This window comes from Cheilinus undulatus, linkage group 3 (assembly GCF_018320785.1).
Source record: "Cheilinus undulatus linkage group 3, ASM1832078v1, whole genome shotgun sequence".
Lineage (NCBI taxonomy): Eukaryota > Metazoa > Chordata > Actinopteri > Labriformes > Labridae > Cheilinus > Cheilinus undulatus.
In genome coordinates, this window is record NC_054867.1 from 18283477 (window position 1) to 18297602 (window position 14126).

The 14126-nt window shown below is 39.1% G+C and overlaps 1 protein-coding gene and 2 non-coding genes across 3 annotated transcripts; all 3 read left to right on the forward strand.

Annotated features, from left to right (window-relative positions):
* Positions 1–329: 329 nt before the first annotated feature.
* tmf1 (TATA element modulatory factor 1) lies at positions 330–13128 on the forward strand. The gene is made up of 17 exons (XM_041783313.1): positions 330–925; positions 1015–2393; positions 3939–4042; positions 4279–4405; positions 4555–4660; positions 5068–5210; positions 5962–6128; positions 7600–7756; positions 8687–8779; positions 8905–9061; positions 9154–9346; positions 10298–10367; positions 11356–11448; positions 11587–11706; positions 11797–11955; positions 12121–12246; positions 12366–13128. Exons 1-17 carry the CDS (start codon positions 790–792, stop codon positions 12504–12506), a joined length of 3471 nt encoding a protein of 1156 aa, XP_041639247.1. The 5' UTR covers positions 330–789; the 3' UTR covers positions 12507–13128.
* On the forward strand, positions 8049–8121 carry trnar-acg. Its single transcript has one exon. It is a non-coding gene; the product is annotated as a tRNA-Arg (tRNA).
* trnar-acg lies at positions 9926–9998 on the forward strand. The gene has a single exon. It is a non-coding gene; the product is annotated as a tRNA-Arg (tRNA).
* Positions 13129–14126: the final 998 nt, after the last annotated feature.

Consider the following 14126-nt stretch of genomic DNA (forward strand, 5'->3'; position numbering starts at 1 on the left):
ACTTTTCAAGTTCAGTAGATTTTTTTTAATTAGAAACTCTTGATTAAGCTTGTTTACATATATCAATTAAGGCCAATCAGTTTATTTTCAAGATGAAGGCCTATGTATTTTTTTAAAGCAAAAGCTCTAGTAATTATAATTAGCTAATTAAATGCTGTTGCAATTCTTTTTAATCTATTTTCCTATATTTGTAGGTAATTAAATTTTGAAAAGTAGGCCAATGGAGGATTTCGCCGTGCTGACTGGGCTGTCTCAGCATTTCAGGCCCAGTTAGACCGGATCATGACGTCATGCTGCTACGTGGAAAGGAAGTAGCGAGCAGGCTAATGCTAACTGCTACAAGTTGAGCGACCAAAACAAACGATGACGGCTGAGCAGGGGAGCCGAAGAAACCAAGGATTAACTATGGGAATACACTTTGTTTGATAGGCTGGATACGGTTACCCTTAACCCATATCTCTACATGATTGACTTCTACAACTGTTGGGATTTTGAGTGCCAACTGACCCGTTTGTCGAGCTGGAACTGTCTGGGAATGATATCCCTGTACACTAACGTTATGCGTTGGCTAACTTACAGCTTGACGAGGCTGTAGCTCGCTGTCAAAGAAGCTTTTTTCGACTAAATATACATTTGAATTTACGAAATACAAATCGCACTGGGTTAGCTTGACGGCAGAGAATGCAGTGACAGTTAATGTAGCTGTTTAGGGTGGTTACACTTAGTTCCCTTAAGGGTCCGTGAAACATTTTCTGAACTTGGTGATAGCTAGCTAGCTAAAAAGGCGAAATGAGTTGGTTCAATGCATCTCACCTGTCTAGCTTCGCTAAGCAAGCTTTGACAACAGCTCAGAAGTCAATCGACCGGGTTCTGGACATCAAAGAAGAGGACCAATGGGCTGACACGGTTGTAATGCCTTATGACGGTAAGTAATTGAACACGGTGTAAATAACTAATGCTTCCATACTAACCTTTTGGATATTTCTTAAACCGGTACATTGTCCCTCTTTTCAGATGTTACATTACCTGAGAAGCTGTCATTAAGTGGAGGATGGGGGATAACTCAATGGGAAGCACCACCTGAAGAAAAGACCACGACTCCTCCTCCCTCTTCTGAGGCCATCACTACTCCTGTCACCCGCACAGTTGTGGATGAATCGGAGAACTTTTTCAGTGCCTTTCTGTCACCAGGAGATGTTCAAGGTGTCACCATATCCCAGGTAGTGTCTGTGCCCCCGGCCAAGTCCCAAAGGCGGCCTCAGGAGAAGGACAAGAAAAACAATAAGGCTGTGGTCCAAAAAGAAGTGGAGACTGAAAAGTCCCTGTCTGCTGATGAGAGTAATGGGAATCAGACAGCTGCTGAGACTCAGCCAGCTGAGCCTGAGCCCTCACCAACAACACCTTATGAAGACGCTATCCTCTTGGTGCCTGTTTCACCTGCTTTCTCTTCCAGTGATCCTGCTAACACTGACATCAAAGCAAATGATGCAGAAACAGATGTTGGCACAGCAGTTTCTGAAGACTCAAAAACAGAACCACCACAGAGTCCATCAGATCCTAAGACTGAGCAGGATACTACAGATTCCTCTGAACCTTCTGCTGTCTCTTCAGTACCTAAAAGCTCAACTCCTTCTGAACAATCACCCTCCCCTTCTTCTAAAGAAGTGCTCATAGAACATAAAGACTCAAAGGTGGAGGACCGCCAAAGTGATACTCCTTCTCCCCCGGTCAGTGCTTTCTCCTCAGGAACCTCTACCACCAGTGACATTGAAGTGTTAGACCATGAGTCTGTGTTGAGTGAAAGCTCAGCCAGCTCCAGACAAGAAACAGGTGAGGGCAAGGCTGGCCTTCACTTGATGCAGGGCTCCTTCCAGCTTCTCACTGCCTCCACCTGTGGAGATTTCCCCCGTCTGGAAGACTATTCCAAACTCACAGAGAGCTGCGGCTCCTCTTCGGATGCATTTGAGCGCATAGATTCATTCAGTGTGCAGTCATTAGATAGCAGGAGTGTCAGTGAGGTTAACTCTGATGATGAGATCCCTGGCAGTAGGACACTAGCGTCTGTCACTTCAGGTCCTGCTCCTTTGACAGTATCATCAGCTGTGTGTCAGAAGCAGGAAGATGGAATGGTGGAGAAGGAAGGACAGGGGCAAAATGAGGTGGAAGAGGACTTCACTGAATCAATGAGGGAGCAGTCGCTGGATGAGATGGAAGAGAGTGGACGAAGTGCAACACCTGTTAATAGTGAGCAGCCTGAAGAGTTGACAGAACAAGAATCTGAGGCTAATGTCACGTTGTCTGATGCTACTTGCATGGCTGAAGATAGGATCACCCCACCAATCACAGAAGAGATGAAAAGCTTCTCAACAGTCCAGATTTTGGAGCTTCAAAAGGTATCAGTTGTTCTCATCAATGTTCATGTATCATAGATGATTTTTCATGTTTATCTCATGCATTAACAAGTCTACAGAGATGATGAAGCTGCATGGATTACCTCCAGGTTGAAGGGTTGTGGATGTCTTTGCCAGAACAGTTTGATTGTCACTCTAATAGACACTTGTTATAAACTTGTTGAAAGTATACCATTAAAAAGTCTGAAACTGAATCAAAAACTAAGGCAGATCTCTTTACCTTAAAGCAAGTAGTTAATTTAACATTTACTTAGATAGTTCTGCAGTAATAACAGGTAACACTCATGGTTTTAAAAGAAATGCATTTAAACCTGTTTACTACTTTGCATAGATTTCCTTAGAATGCAAATAGAAGTAAGCAACTTTGTGAAAATGTCATGATGACATCTGTGTAATTTGGTTCCATGTTTACTTGTCACTTTTGTGTATTTGTTCAGGCTTGTTGTCTAGAGCAGTGGTTCCAAACTGGTCTAGGGCCTGGACCCACAATGCCCCCTTCATAGCAAATCATGACCCTGATTTTTTATTTTTACATTTTCAATCATAACAAAATGTTTTAATGAAAAATGGGGCACTTTAGATTTTAGATAGAACAAAAGATCTGACAGAAGAAAGAGATAGTGAAATGTCCTTTAAAATAAAAGCACCTTTTGCCTCTGAAAATGTCTTTGTGACCCCCTTTTGGGTCTCAACCCATCAGCTGAACCAAAGGTCTGGAGCAGGGGTCATCGGCTATATTTGAGCAAGGACCAGGTTTTTATCTTAGCAGATGCTTTGGGGGCCAGATTTTCAAATAAAGTTAAATAAAAATTAAAGAAATTTTAAAGCACCAGCAGGGAGATCAGTCCCTAATGGCTCTACTGCAGCCAGCTACAGGGGGCCTTTGAAATATTTAACTACATATTTCTAAGGCTACCATGTTGTCCATTGCTGGGTTTGATGCTAATATGCTGCTTCCTCATTGGTGAGAAACATGCAGGAAACCGGTGTGCTGTTTTGATTCTAAGGCAGGAAAATTGCGCTCTCCAAGAGCCTGAAGTGGAAAGTTGACACTGAAAAGAGCAGTACTGCACTGATAAGTGACAATTTATATATATAAAAAATAAATGAGTATGAATAATAAACAAAAGAATGGTTCTAGCAGTAAGTCATTCCTTATAAAACTGTTGCGATGTTGATTTTTTGGGGGTTGACTTAATAAATAACCCCTAAAAAACCAAAACTATCTTTTTCCTCTTTACATTTTGTGAATTTAATAATCTTTTGGGGGCCATGTGGGGATCTTAAGTGGGCCACGCCTTATGGATGGGAGGTTGTATTCCAAAAACTATCTGGTGTATCATCCAACTGTTTGGTTAAATGTCAGGCTTTACCCTCTGAAGTCCCAAATGTTGTTATGGTATTTGAAAAAGGCAGCCACAAAACCTTTGTGGTAAAGCACTGCATTGTTTTTTCTAATTAGTTTTCTTTATGTCTTTCCATTCTTGTAAATACACCACCAAAAAAAAAAAACTTGACATTTTGTAGGTGATTGATGAGCTGTCAGGACGCCTTGAGAAGAGAGAGTCACAGCTGCTAACAGTCAGCAAAGACAAGGCCAGGCTGGAAGAGGAGTGTGACAATCTCAGAGAGTGAGTTTGTGCTTCACAATTTCACATGTTGATACAAATGTAAATAAAATGTCATGAGTATGTCTAGGTATGGCTTAAGCCACAGTAATTTGTGCTTAATTACTCTCAGGCATTCAAAAGTTGAGTAATGCTTTCATTGAGCCACTCTGGTAATTGCTTTATTTGGTGTCTTGGGCTTTATGTTGCATAAACTTGTGCAATGAGCTCTTAAACTAATGAGTCTGGTCGTCCTCCAGCGAAGTGGTAACCCTGAAGGAGGAAAGCTCTACAGTTCAGTCCCTCAAAGATGAGTTCACCCAGCGTATCGCAGATGCAGAGAGGAAGGCTCAGCTTGCCTGTAAAGAAAGAGACATAGCGAAGAAGGTAAGATATTAGTCATCCTAGGCTATAAATAAACTGTTATAACGGTAATAATATAGTCTAAGCTATATGGATCTGCATTGATGAGAAAACACAAAATTGAGCAGTGTCTTAGGTGCTTGTGTCAGAGATTACATTTTTCTGTGTTACAGGAAATCAAAGGCTTGAGAGAAGAGCTCGCTACAAGATTACATACCAATGATACAATGGAGCTCATCAGAGAAAAAGAAGAGCAGATTCGAGGCCTGCTTGAAGAAGGTAAAACTTACTTATATAGCAAAATGTTAATCTTCATCATTCTAATCCTGCCAGTTCCACTTCAGACAGATTGCCCAGTCCAGAAAATATTAAACATTGTATTAATTGAGGACAAGTCTTGGCATTACATGACTGCTGATATTATCCTTTTGATCCAATAAAAAGTTGCTTACCTACCACAGTAGCATAAAGACATAACAAATGGTTTATAAGAGCAGTAAAATTAATTGATGCACCTGTCTCGAAGACGCAGTGTGAGTGGTTTAATTTGAAGCCACTGACTTGGTAATCCCAAAGAAAACACAAGACACATATATATATTGTTAGTAGTGGTGGGTATCATTTCGATATCTGTTATTAACTTAACATAAGTTTGCTAAGCAGATGTTTATTTCTTTCGTCTTTAGGTGAAAAGCTGTCCAAGCAGCAGCTTCAGCACAGCAACATCATCAAGAAACTGCGTGTGAAGGAGAAGGAGAGTGACACAAAAATCACCAAGCAACAGAAGAAAATCAAGGAGCTGGAGGAGGAACTTAAGCAGCTGCAGCAGGTAAGACTGTGGTACCTATGAATGAGACTTGGTTAGTGTTGTTTTATGGGAAGATTTAACTCAATCTCTGTAGGGTATATTCAAATTCTTTTCATTACCATAGTTGGCAGCAATTGAGTTCCCTTTAGAATAACTTCAATTAGATCTAAAAAAAGATCAGCTCCTTTAAAAACATCCTATACATCAGGAAGTAAAAAATGAGTCCACAGATGAGACTGGATTTTAATAATGAAGTAACCCTACAACTTTAATTCACACTGTCTAAAATTTTCAGTAACACTACCCTGGCTGAAAGTTATAACCCTCCTCACTTTTGACTTCCAGAGACATCCAATACACACTTTCAAACTAGGTTAGTGCTGCTGCAGCTAGTTTTCTTAAGGATTACAGTAGTTATGTGGCTTTGACATGGTGAATGATCATGATCATGCCAAAGTTGTTTTGTTGCAGTTATTGTTTAGGTGTATAAGGCCGTTAGTGAAAGGTGTGTCACAGAGAAAAGAAAACACAACTATAAATAGACTGGAGTCCTGTACCAAAACAAGACACAAAAACAGTGTCATCATGCATTGTTCAAGGAAACCCAAGATGATAAAGCCATTAACTGGTGTAATTATGTTGCTTACCACTATTATAATTTTTCCTCTCTTGTCCTCTGGTGTAAACCTAAAATGTTATTCTTAAACACTTTCTGTTTTATTTATTTGGCATATTTGAAGCTACAAATCTGATCCATGGCTTCTGTTTTTAGGTTTTAGATGGGAAGGAGGACGTTGAGAAGCAGCACAGGGAGAACATCAAGAAGCTGAATGCTGTGGTGGAGCGACAGGAGAAGGAGCTGTGCCGGCTGCAGACGGACTCTGAGGAGCTGCAGGAGAAGAACAGAAGCATCCAGGCCGCCCTAGACAGCTCTTATAAGTAATGACTAACACAACCTGCCATCTAAACTGGATATACAGTGCCTTCAGAAAGTATTCACAAACCCCTTCAGTTTTTTCAGTTGTCTCATGTTGCAGCCTGATGCTGCAGTTGAAAAGCAGTCATTTGTATTCTCATTAATCTACACCCAGTACCCCATCATGGCAAAATGAAAGCAGAATTTAAATCTTGTTGCTAAAATGTTTGCCTCTTCTCAATGCAAAACACATGAAGCCCACTTGGCTTTCATTTGATGTTTTTATGCAAACTCCTAGCAGGCTATTATGTGTTGCACTGAGGAGGGGCTTCTGTCTGGACACTTGCCATAAGCCCAGATTGGTGGAGGGCTGCAGTGATAGTTGTCTTTCTGGAACTTTGTCCCATCTCCACACAGGATCTCAAGAGCTCAGTCAGAGGGACCATCAGGTTTTTTTGTTGACATCTCTTACTAAGGCTCTTCTCCCCCCAGTTGCTCAATTTGGCTGGGTGACCAGCTCGTGGAAGAGTCCTGGTCTTGTTCTAAACTTCTTCCATTTGAGAATTTTAGGGCCACTGTACTCTTGGGAACCTTCAGTGCAATAGAACTTTTTGTAGCCTTCCCCAGATCTGTGCCCTACAATCCTGTCTCTGAGCTCTGCTGGCATTTTCTTTGACCTGATGGCTTAGTTTTTACTCTGATATGCATTATTAGCTGTGAGGTCTTCTATAGAGAGGTGTGTGCCTTTCCAAATCATGTCCATTCAACCTCATTTACCACAGGTGGACTCCAGTCAACATGTAGAAACAGCTCAGCAAAGATTAGAAGAAATGGGAGGAACCTAAGCTGAATCTAAAGTCCTAGTGGAAAGGGTCTGAGTACTTATGTCAATGTTATATTTCATTTTTTTTTTATTAATTTGAAATCTTTTTTTTTTTTAATTCTGTTTTCACTCTGTCATGATGGGGTACTGAGTGTAGATTAATGAGAGGGAAAAGAATTTTTTTTACTGTTGTATCAGGCTGCAACATAACAAAATTGAACAAAAACTAAAACAAAGGGGGTCTGAATGCTTCCTAAGTGAATGCACAAAATATGAGTATCGCTCTGACATTAGTCAGCTTGTGATGGTGTCCTATTATTATTTTTTCGGTAATAGAGTTGACAGCTCAGGTGAAAAATAATACAATATTATCTATGGAATAACCAATCATATTTGATTGAGGTACCCAATGCATTCCCAAAGGAAATTAAGATTGAAGTGTTGATCTTGAAATTTTATTTAACACTTGTGTCTAATTCTGTTATATCAGGTTAACATTCCAGGATTTTTTTCAATTTTGTTTATCAATCATATAAAATACACAAATATCCAATGTTTCCACTTCAGGGGGCTGCTGTATAGAGCCAACAATATGTGTGTTTTACTATAATTGCAAACATAAAGTTCCAGGTTAAAGGCATCAGCACATTGATGTGTTACTCTTGTTTCAGGGAGCTGGCAGAACTTCACAAGGTGAATGCCAGCAAAGCCAGTGAGGCAGAGGAAGCAGCTCTTAGCAGGGAAATACAGGCCAAGGAGCAGCTGAGTCTAGCTCTGGAGAAGGCTCAAGAAGAGGCCAGGATGCAACAGGAGGCCCTGGCTGATCAGGTAACACAAGCTCTTGTGTTGTCAAACACCAAAGAATAATTGATTAAGAATAATTAATTTAAGTACTGACAATGCTTCCATCTGTGATAACTCAAGTATTCAGTAGGATTTAGTCAGAATATCTCCTCTTGTAGTGCTTATACTTCCTGGAGAGTGCTTGTGTTTTACTACCAACCAATTTGTGAGTCGGAGTGTGAAGCATCAGCTTGGGGGGAGGGGAAGCGGAAGCACTCATGCATGCGGCCTTTGCACCGCATGGTTTTGTTTGTTGAAAAAGCCAGACAGCTTCATGGGGCCAGTGGCGCAATGGATAACGCGTCTGACTACGGATCAGAAGATTCTAGGTTCGACTCCTGGCTGGCTCGAAACTTTATGGCCTTGTAGTAAATATGAGATGGTTTTGCATTCATTTGTTTACAATGAAGAACGCTTTAGTGCAGGATGAAAAACCATCAGTCCTCAGTTTTACATCCATGACAGCACTCTTATTTTTGCCTGTATTTTTCAGTGGTCCTGAATAAATTACTTCTGCCTTTTAAACAAAGTCCTGCTGTAAACTCTCACATTCTTTGACAAGCAGATACCCTGAGCTTGTTCAGCTGAACCTGCTTTATTTTTTAAATCATCATTCATGAAATACCGAAGTCGGTTAACAGTATGGTGAACATTCACAGCATAAGCTGTTTATGTTTGTGTCAGAAATTCTATTTAATCCCGGTAAAATCTATCATGTAGAAATGAAAATGTAGCTATGAAACTAATTTTTTAATGCATCTTTATTTTATAATTGATGTGATTATGCAAATGGGGAAAATAAAAGAGATTAATGTCTGATAGTTTCTTGCCCTTGCTTATTTCTGTACACAGTGCAGTAAGTAAACAACTTGAACAGAACATCCTTTCATAATTTTTTTCTAATGTCATGTTTAGGTGGCAGACCTGAGAGTGGCTCTGCAGAGGGCTGAGCAACAGCAAGCAAGGAAAGAAGATTATTTAAGGGAGGAGATCAGTGAGCTTCAGCAGGTAACATAATATGCGGGTTTGAATGTTTGCAGTGAGCTAACGACATCTGACAAAAAGCTAAATTAAGCGTCACTTTGACATGGTTGGTTTGTTCAGTAAGCCCTTTGTTTTCTTGTCTTTAACAGAGGTTACAAGAGGCAGAGACCAGGAACCAGGAACTCAGCCAAAGTGTTACCTCTGCAACACGGCCCCTGCTGAGACAAATCGAGAACCTGCAGGCCTCATTGGGTGGGCAGACGGCATCCTGGGAAAAACTGGAGAAGAACATCTCTGATAGGCTTGGTGAGAGGCAGGGCCTTAACTCTATGTGCAAACCGAAACACAGCATTAAATAAATAGATCAAAATGTCTGACATGCTCTCTGCTCTAAACAGCGGACGCTCAGGCACAGCTGGCTGTTGCTGTGCAGAAGGAGCGATCAGCAACAGAAGAACTGTTGTCCATGAAGTCCCAGCTGGCCTCTCTGGAGTCCCAGAATTCCCTGCTTCGCCAGGAAAAGGCCCGAATACTGGCACAGCTGGATGCAGAGAAGAACAAAAGAGAGAAACTGGAGGATGAGAGCAGCAGGTTACACATTACCACTTAAAATACAGCTTGTAAGGTTGGGTGATCAAATCTATCTAGCTGATATTTTAACTTGCAGTTCTTATTCTCTGTATGTTTGAAATTAATTTGGCTGGTTTGTTGAGTTAGTGCTTGGTTGGTGTTGTTTTAAATTACATGGGTTTCTATTGCTAAAGCTTCGATTGTTTTTACAAAAAATATGCTGAGAAAAAGAAAGATGCTGTTTTTAGTGGAGTTCTAAACATTTTTTCCAAGTGGCAGTATTTAAAAACAGTGCAAAACATGGTGTATCTCATTCTGCATTCCACTTTTTCCTCTTGATTTTCAGATGCTTAAGTGTGTTATTTAGAATTACTGACCATGCTTCCATCTGTGATAACACCAGTGTTCAGTAGGATTTAGTCAGAATATCTCTTCTTGTAGTGCTTATACTTCCTGGAGAGTGCTTGTGTTTTACTACCAACCAATTTGTGAGTCAGAGTGTGAGGCGTCAGCTTGGGGGGAGGGGAAGCGGAAGCACTCATGCATGCGGCCTTTGCACCGCATGGTTTTGTTTGTTGAAAAGACCAAGCTGCATTCATGGGGCCAGTGGCGCAATGGATAACGCGTCTGACTACGGATCAGAAGATTCTAGGTTCGACTCCTGGCTGGCTCGGAACTTTTTTTGTCCAGCGCTGAATCAAACAGAGAAAACATAACTTGATATTTTTATAAAATGCCTCTTCACTGTACATAAGGATGTAACACATTCTGAAAACATGTTGATTTAAATGGATTTTGAATGCAACTCTTGGCTGCTTGAAAAAAAAAAATTCTTAAGTTGGATTTCCTCTTACAATATCATACTGATTCTTTATGTTATATGATTATTCTAATTATAAGCACATCAAAAGGGTCTTTCATTGTTTATTATTGTTTGATGTTTTTGACTTGTTGCTTCTTCTCATATGTTAGGGAGCATGTTGAGCTGGAAAATCTGCGAGGAGAACACGTTCGGACGCTTGAGGAAGCCAAAAAAGAAAAGGTTACTTAATAATATTTCCAACTCTGACTGTTATTTATTATCAATATGTTAAATACTCAAATACATTTTGTATTTTAGTGTTCTAATTTATGCAATATTCCATTTAATGCTCCTAATGCTTTTTTTTGTCAGTCTCAATTGAAGTCAACAATTTTATTAATCCCTCAAGGGTCAATTAGCTTGGAGCAGCCTGTACATAAGAACATAGATAAAACATAGTGACACAGACGGCAACGATATGTGTAAGCTAAATTACAAAACAAAATTAGGCTGACAAATTAATAACTAGACTAAAACCAATGATTAATAGTCTGCTTAAGGATAAAGGGATCTTTGAGGGTAAAAGACAAAATATATTGTAAGAGATATGAAAACATTAAACCTAAGCACCATTTAATAATCTGATTGCAGAGGTAATGAATGATTCTAAATGGCAGTTAGTTTTGCAAACAGGTAAACATAACGTCCTCATTGCAGCAGAGAAATTTCACTCAGAAGTACATGATCAGAAATAGCCAGAATACACTTGGCCTTAAGAAGGAGCTCTGTTTCATACCAATAGTTTTAGAACAGATTTTAACAATACTGTTCAGACTGTGTCTGTCCTTCACTGAGAGGCTGTGAAATCAGCAGATAAAAGAAAAACAAAGACGACTCGCAGTAAAAGGCTGATAAAAAACAGGATGACAGGACTGACTGAGAAAGAATTCAGTTTCTGCAAAAGTCACTCCCTCTTGATAATAGTCTCACTGTTCACATTAAATTTAAGTTCATCATCCAAATATGTGGCCAAATATTTATATGACCACGCGGTCTCAACATTTTTTATCATGAATGATGCACTTCTTGGCTGTTTCTCTCTTACATCTACAGTCAAAGATCAGATTTGTAAAACAACTGAGTTGCTTTATATGTGAATGGTGCTATCTCTATAACTTGGTTGCATATCAAACATCTTGCTTATTTGCATATCTCTGTCTTTCACCAGCTGCTGCTGACTAACCAGTTAGAGATGGAGAAGATGAAGGTGGAGCAAGAGAAAAAGAAATGCTATTTAGCACAAGAGGCACTCAAGGAAAAGGTTAAGGAAATTTCTAGAGACTGAAGGACACCACATGTTATCCTTTCTCTGTCATCTAATCAAAATGCATTGATTCAGATGTGTTGAACTGTTATAATTCAGTTTTTCTAATAGTTGTGGTTTTTTTATGCATTCAAGGAACGGAAGACCATGACACACTCTGTGGAGCCTCCAGCCTCTTCCACACCCTCCTTGTCCCGCTCCAGCTCCATCAGCGGGGCTGATAATGCTGGCTTGCACACATCAGTCCTTTCCCAGGTACACAATGAGGAAAAATGTTCCTTTTGACATCACTCATTTTGTGTAGCTTAATTGATTGAACCTAGATGTTGTTGTATTCTTCAACAGGATGATGCTTTGGACCATTCACTGAGTACTATGACCATGTCAATGTCGATGAGCGGGACCAACCTGTATGAGGCAGCCCGGCTGTCTGGAGGCTCCAGCATCATAGAGAACCTCCAATCTCAGCTCAAACTCAGAGAAGGAGAGATAGCACAGCTGCAGGTAGCTATTTAAATAAAACAAAACAGAGCATAAGGCTTCATGTCAATATCAGCTGGCCAGATCTTTTTAGGTTTTCCAGCAAATAACAGAAAACAGCTGACTACATGTATCAGCAAGACTGTCCCTCTTTAAAAATGTTTGTATTATTTTCTCCCTCTGTTCCAGCTTGAGATTTCCAGTCTAGAGAGGAGCCGTTCAGTGATGGCTGAAGAGCTGGTCCGTCTCACCAATCAAAACGACGATATGGATGAGAAAGTGAAGGAGATCCCAAAGCTGAAAATTCAACTCAAAGTGAGGGCAGATTAGGAAAATAGACCTTGTTTCCATTGTAGCACTTCTGAATGGGCTTCCCTCTTGAGAGGCAAATTGTTTGCTAAAGCTCTTTGAATCATTTTGTATTTTTATTTCAGGATTTGGAGCAGAGACACAACACAATCCTTCAGATGTACGGGGAAAAGGCTGAAGAGGCAGAGGAGCTGAGACTGGACCTTGAAGATGTGAAGAATATGTACAAAACACAGATTGATGAACTGCTGAAAAACCAGAAATAAACACTTTTTACTGTGTCACTTCAAATAAAAACCAACCAATCGGCCATGCTAGGTAGGCACGAATCAAAATGAAAAAGGTAGGAAGGAGAGTTCAAGTTTAATCACTGTGTCAAATGAAACACATTTTGTTTGATCTCTTATTTTAACTAATCATCACATACCATATTTATGTTGGGCTCTGGGGACAATTCAGAACATACAATGTATTATTACACAATCAGTATGAAGGATAGCCACTTTTTCTGATTCAAGTGTCCATTTGAAATAATTGGGACTTAGTACACACTTGGCTGTAGAGAAAATTCTAACGAATGGCCCTTTCATATAGTATCATATAGTCAATTTTTAAAGGTAGGAGATGGTGAAGGCTTTTTTTGCACTACAAAAGTTCATCCTTGTTTATTTCCTCATGCATAATATGAATGATATATAAATTACACAATAATTTTATTGTACAGAAAAAAAATGTATGTATTGTTCTTAACTCCTTACAAATCACAGAATATTGTGTAGACATGAGAGTAGTATGTGATTGAAGTTCTGAAGAATGGGTCTAAAAGCTTATAAATATGTAAATGAATAAACATTTATTGGGGTGGTGAAGAAGTGATTCTTCTTTATTAAAAATATGTGAAATACCATGAAAAGCCGTGCATTCACAATAAAAAACATCTGAATACAGGCACATTTTAGCAGCCTAAAGTGGTCCATACAAACAAGGTGAAGGAAGACTAGTCTGCACAACTGAGACAGGAGCAGGTCGTGTGCTTCTTGTCAGAGGTGTCATTTGACATTTGGGGTCTCAGGCAGAATGAGAATTTTTATTGTTGCACTAAAAGCAGTGATAAGTGAAGAAGTATTTTGTAGCATTTCTTTTCAGATATCAAACCTACAAGTATTGACAATATATCTGGCCAGGTATAACTTGAAGAAATTTAAAATGCACCAATACCAAAATGTAAAGTTTGTCATTAATAATAGGACAAAAGGGCTGATGAAAGATTAAAAGAGCTCATATTTAGAATAACTGTATCATCATTTTGGCTTTTTATCTAATATTTTCAACTTTTTGCCTCTTAATTTATATTATCTCATAATTTTGGATTTTTACCTCATAATGATGACTTTTTATCTCATTATTATGAGTAAATGTCTCAAAATTTTGACAAACTAATAAGGATTTTTTTAAATCTATAATTTGGACCTCTTTTTATCTCATTAATTTGACTTACAGTCTCATATTTTGAATTTTTGCATCCAAATTCTGCATGTTGATTTAATAGTTAAGACTTTTTAAGTCTCATAATAATGACTTATCTGATTCGTCTTATGAATTAATGAATTAACTTTATAGACATTATACACAGTACAATGAAATTCTAAACGGCTGTCTCTTGTAGAGATAAAAAAAGGGTAGACGAGAGTAAATAGGAAAAAAATTACATTTCAAAGATAAATTCAGAAAAAGAGAAAAAAGGCTGCACCTGTTTGTATCCTTGTCGAGTCTTTTATAATCATTATACATTTTATCTCAGTTTTACCTTTTATCTCATAATTTTGATGCAACATGTCAGAATTTCTTGCGTTTTTAAGAGGCTGAGGTGGTCTTCCTTAGTTTAC